The sequence below is a fragment of the Centruroides sculpturatus genome, unplaced genomic scaffold, assembly GCF_000671375.1.
Source record: "Centruroides sculpturatus isolate CEXI.00-Female unplaced genomic scaffold, Cexi_2.0 scaffold31, whole genome shotgun sequence".
Taxonomy (NCBI): Eukaryota; Metazoa; Arthropoda; class Arachnida; order Scorpiones; family Buthidae; genus Centruroides; species Centruroides sculpturatus.
In genome coordinates this window covers 1,065,874-1,071,873 of record NW_019384496.1, presented here as the reverse complement: position 1 = coordinate 1,071,873, position 6,000 = coordinate 1,065,874, and the positions used below count along the sequence as shown (strand labels likewise).

Below are 6,000 nucleotides of genomic sequence, written 5' to 3'. Positions count from 1 at the left end.
TAAAATAAATAAATATATATATATAAAATAAAATTTATATTATGGCATGATATTTTAACTAAAATTAATGTTGTCAGTAAAATGATGCAAAACTAATTCATTTAATTAATTAATATACAAACAGTCATTGAATGTGTTGAACAAATTACAAAAGAATTAAAAAATCTAGCAACAAGTTGCACAACTTCCCTGGTTGTTATGAGTTTTTATTTAAAAAACTTTTATATTATTATTATATTATACATAAATTTCATTATATATATATATAATCGATTAAAATGCTGCCTCCTTTGATTAGCCATCCTTATGTAGTGAACAACAGCACCTATACTCTGTAGCCCTGATCAAAGAAAACAGTTCTCCAAACATACTTTAATTCCTACCAATTGACCAATTTTGAGCTTGTGATATAAAGGACAGATCTATACTAATGAACAACTTGAAAAATCAAGCCAGAGATTGATTAACAAGATGGAGGAAAAGTTGGCCAAAATTTCAAACAACTATTGGTCAAACTTCATGTCAGGAGTTCATTCTAAGGACCATTGCACTGCTAAACAAGGGGTTCTCAGTACCATTTAGTCTTACAGAATTGTTGCTAATATATCATGTTGCTTACATGATGTAATCTGATCATTTTGCATTAAGTTTTGAATATATTATACTTCATAATAAATGTACACATTTTTCCAAATACTATAGTATTGTTCCTATTTTTCAACATCATCTGATGCTATAGAATTGCAATAATTAGCAGAAAAGAAGTGTAAACTAGCCTTTATTGAGGCAAGTTTCTTGAGAAATTTTTAAATATTACACTCTAAGGTTGTTATTATTATTATTGTGTCAGTTATTTGTGCTAGTTTGATAAATTAATAAAATTGCTCTCTTATATTAGTTTAACATGTTTTCAAAAATTTGACTATTTTTTTTTTAATATGTACAGTAGAGCATCGATTTTCCGAATCAATTGGGGACTGGGGTTATTCGTATAACTGATATTTCGGATAACCGATTTATGTACGAAAAAATAGTATCCGATGTTGAAATTTTTTTCCGTTGCATGTTGCTTTGCATTGAATTTTCGTCGATGTTAAGCCTAACAAAGACTATTGTATCATTTAAAATTATTTTTTTATTTTTTACGAACAAAATAAATATATTGAAAAATATAAAAACAATAAAAAATTATACTTCAGCTGTTAATTTAGTATCAAAAACGTAAAATATTTGAGTAGCCCAAGACATAGCCAAAGATTGAAGCGCCACAGCACTGGCAAAAATTTAAATTTGCCGACTGGAATTCTTTCAGATGATTGACTTTCGGAAAATCGACACACTACTGTACTCCTTAAAAGTGAAATTTCAGCATCACAAAGGAATGCACATTGCAGGACCAGTAGAAGTGAGAGATTTATGCAAATGATTAAAAGAACAAACAGAGATATGCAACAGACACCTATTTAATCAGTATGGAATATTGCCCCCAAGGGCAGCTATATAGGCCACTATATGGCAAGGCATACTATCAGTGAGACGATTAATGGTTGCCTGAGGTATCCCTTGCCAAGCTGCATTCACTGCACCACACATGCATGTATGGTGTGTGGCAGTTGTCCCTGATTCGCCTAATGCTGGATGACGACCCCAGGTGTTTGATGGGAGAGAGATCTGGTGAGGCTGACAGCTAAGGTAGGATGTGAATTCTGTTTAGGCTGGTGAGAGTTTACTGTGTGATGTGATTGACATTGTCTTAATGGAACACTGCGTCAAATGTGGCCTGCCCAGTGGCTTAACCACATGTCTTGCAGTTTGTGATGTGCTGATCCACTGTCAGAATACTGAAAATATGTACCAGAGCTGTCTGCTGATGGAATATCATGCCTCCCCCAAACCATGATGTTTCATATGTGGCTGGTATGATGCTTGGCAAAAAGGGCTGAGACATAGCTTTCCCTGGGATACCTCCACACCCATCTACGGTTGTCATTCCTCCATAGAAAGAAGCGGGATTCATCTGCAAACAATACCCAGTGTCATTCAGAGGACCAGTTACAATGATGATGACACCACGCCAGGTGCGCAGCCATGTTGAGCAGTTAATGGCTCCTCTATTTCTGGTTTCCATGCATGCAGCCCGACTTCATACAAACTGTTATGAATGGTTTAGGTGGACACAGATACACCTATTGACAGAACAGGCAACTTTGGATGACAGATGCCATGGCGAATGGATCCCAACAGGCAATTTGGCAAATCTATCAGTCTGTGCACACTGTTGTGCACTAGTGCAGTCCACTTTCTCTTTGGCACATTTGCACATGTTCCTCTGTGCATCAACAAATTGAAGTCATGCAGCTCTAGGATGCAGTCTCTTCTCCCAGCCATTAACTGGTGGTTTTCACCTTGCTGTCATCTCTGAGGTATTTTCTATGCTTCTTCAAAAGTTCAACTACCATGAACTATTGCTGATAGCATTTACAGCCCTTTGCTGGCTGCTGGTCTTTACAGCCTGAAACTGGGTACCACATGACCCAATGCATATGCAAACTTAATCATTTGATAACTCTGTCATCTCTACCAGTCCTGCAATTTGATGTAGCTTTGCTCATTTCTTCATGGTATTGCAGTTTCACTTTTAAGGAGTGTGTTTCAATGCATGGACTTGCACTGATGTTATAATAGCATTATGAAATAGATTTCAGAAGCATTTATCTTAAATAAAATTAATAATATCATTTAAAATTAAAACCAAAATATACAGACTAATAAAATTTTTTATTTGTTTATATTAGTAAGAAGGATCCTGAAACATTACCAAAAGTAGTAGCAAATTTGAATATGATGTTGGCAGATGAAGCTGTTGCTGTTCAAAAACGTGTTATACAAGCTGCTACTCAGTTATTTAAAGTAGCTTTACAGGTAAATTTTATACTTTGTTTGAATAATATTTAAAATTATATATTTCTGATTTGAAGTATTTCTTTCCTGTATGATATGAAATAAAAGTTGTCAAATAATATACCATATTTACTTGTATATAAGACAATCTCGCATATATTTAAAGATCAAAATAAAGAAAATTAGATTTATTAATGCAATTCTAATTTTATTTTGTTTAATAACAAATAAAATATCAAATGTATGTAAATGCACACATTGTTCCACAAAAATTACTGGCATTTTAAACTTCAAGAAAAAATCTTGTAAAATCAACAACATAATATGTTCATGCAAAGCTGGTCAATTGGGAACCTTTTTTGCCAATTCTTAACAGTCAAATTCATTCTTTGTCAATTACACTTATGAGTTTCTTTGAATTTCCAAATAATCATCTGTTTTCATGTGGGAATGGATTAAAACTTATATTGGGCTCCCATGTAATTTTGGAATTCAATTCAAAAGCTTTGCTTTTTCTATTGCTATTCATCTTTACTCCTGGCAATGATTCAAACAAACCCAGATAAAATACTTTTCTTTTTAAACACCAGAAGGTGAGAATCTGGTAAAATATGCGAATACATAGTTTACAAAAATTATACAAAAATGAAAAGAATCCTTCACTCGCACATACAAGACAACCTAGGTTTTTGAGGCAGTGAAAAATGGATAAAAACCTATCTTATATGAGTAAATATGGTAAATACAGTTGATTAATGTAAATAATATATTCAATTTACTTATGTTTTATTAATTAATGAGATATATATACAATATATCATTAATAAAACAATTTGACAAGTTTTGACTTTTTGACAATTTTAGATTATATATATAGATACACACACAGGGTTCCTAGAAAGTCTGGGAATTTGCTTCCTTGGCTGCCTTGTGATTTTTTGCTCACAGTATGGTTGACCAAGTGTAGCTATCTGCAAGCAGAAAGAAGTAATGTGGTGCAATGCAACATACGAAAAGTGGTGCAGAATATTTTCAGGACCCAAAATTTTCCTAAAAATTATTGTGCACAAAATAAAACCATAATTTATGAACCAATAATTACTATTACATAGTTGGGAAAATTCAAATTAAAGCATACATATAATTAAATAGGTCTACTGTACCATACAATTTTCCATGCAACACTAAACTGACAAGTTCACATAAAAATATTTTATATGAACTTATATAATATAATTATAATAATAATAATATTTAAAAAAAAATATATATATATATATAATAAACATATTTTATGTAAACGTACAAAATATTTTAGATTAAAAGAAAACTGTAATTTAAGCACATGTCATCGTTGTTATAGCAAATACAGTTATAATCTTGGTGCAGTATATTGATTGATAGAAATAAAATTGAAGTCAGTGCCATCAATAATTATTTTTGTTTTTAGGATAGACAGTAATTAATGGACTTTTTAACATCCAAAGATTCAAAATTTATTTATGGTGATGACTTGAATATGAATTTTTAAAAGGGCTCAAAAATTTTATTGAAGGATGAACCTCAAGTAATGAACACCAAAAAATACTTTAAAAGGAAAATTTCAGTTTTGATTCAGAAATTAAAACATGAAAATAATAAATAAAATACATAAATACTGTATAATAAAATGAAAATTGCATTTATTGGTTGCACACCATCGACTTCAGCATCTTAAACATAGCTGCCAGATCTGCCACATGTACTGCTTTCATGCTTAAGTGATAAGTTCCTTTTTCATCTCAATCATTGATATCATAACCTTCTTCTTAGAATTTGTTGCTTTCACACTTCTCTTGGATGCCATGATTAATAAGTAAAGATTATATTGGGTTGAACAAAAAGTTTTTGCATATATTTAACAGCTGTCATTACTTAATACATATATAATTTATTGTAAAAAGAAATATGCTATTGAATAAAACATCTTTCTAAAAGGAATAATTGTCCACTAAGATCTCAATGGTTAATGAATAAATTGAGATTATCTTGTATTTCAACCATGCTATTTTAGTGTTTATATTAATTATTATAAAATAAAATTGTTTTACAATAATAATTTTTATTGGTAACTATCACCTATTAACTATGACAGTTGTGAAATTTACTTTACAAATGTCATGAAATTTAACAAGTTATTGCTAAAATGAGATTGTATTCTTTGTTTAGAAGCTTATTTTAAACTTTTTACATTACATTTTTGTTTGAATAAAATCAAGTCAAAATGTCTACAGATAAAATCCATATCAGGTGTCCTGTAGGCCTAATGGATGGTGGTGATAAAGCAATTTTGTCTTCTGCTTGGGCAGTTTGGTTTTTCTGGAGGGGGCAGCGTAGCATGACACATTGCACCAGAATGGCCAGCCGACCTGTCTGAGGCAAACCTTGATGTGAACTATTAACCTGCTACGGATTGGACTGTCGTTTGACCACCGATTCCTTTAAAAACAAAGGAACATTTTGAACTAAAGGATATGTATATTTTGTATACAGGCTACCCAAAAGCTGTTGACAAAGTAAAATTGTGGGAAGAAATTGTTAAAATCCCATGAATGAACTTGCAACAAATCTTAGTGTGTCACAGATATGTATTATCAGAATACTTCATCAACTTGAAATGTTTGTAAAACATGATGATGATTGTGTTCAACACATATTAAGTGAAAAAAACAAACTGGATCAAGTGTAATATTGTCTGATGAAGATAGGCACAAGGTCCATACACATCTGGAAAGTCAGAGAATTAGATTTTTAACAGGGAAGGAAAGTCAGGGAATGGCATCAAATGTCAGGGAATCTGCAAATATTATGGAATTCATCTGTCACTCTTGCTCTTTTTGATCTGAATACATCTTTAAATTCAGTTTGGTATAGGGAGTCTATGAAAACTGGAGCAACCAAAATAATGACAAGATTTGTCATGCTTATATCTTGTAAATTATAAATGAAAATCTAACAATTAAATTTTGTTGGATAGAGGGTTTATGTTCTTATTTAACATGATGGATAGTGCAGTATGCAGTTGTGAGGGGAGTTTGTGGTTGCATGTGAACACTGAAA

At 31.6% G+C, this 6,000-nt stretch overlaps 1 protein-coding gene across 1 annotated transcript in view; it reads left to right on the top strand.

Annotated features, from left to right (window-relative positions):
* Window positions 1–6,000, top strand: part of LOC111621924 (symplekin-like) — a 75,840-nt gene that overhangs the window by 17,417 nt on the left and 52,423 nt on the right. The window contains exon 4 of the mRNA XM_023364175.1: window positions 2,796–2,922. Coding sequence (XP_023219943.1) covers window positions 2,796–2,922 — 127 coding nt within the window. The remainder of the gene's footprint in view (window positions 1–2,795; window positions 2,923–6,000) is intronic.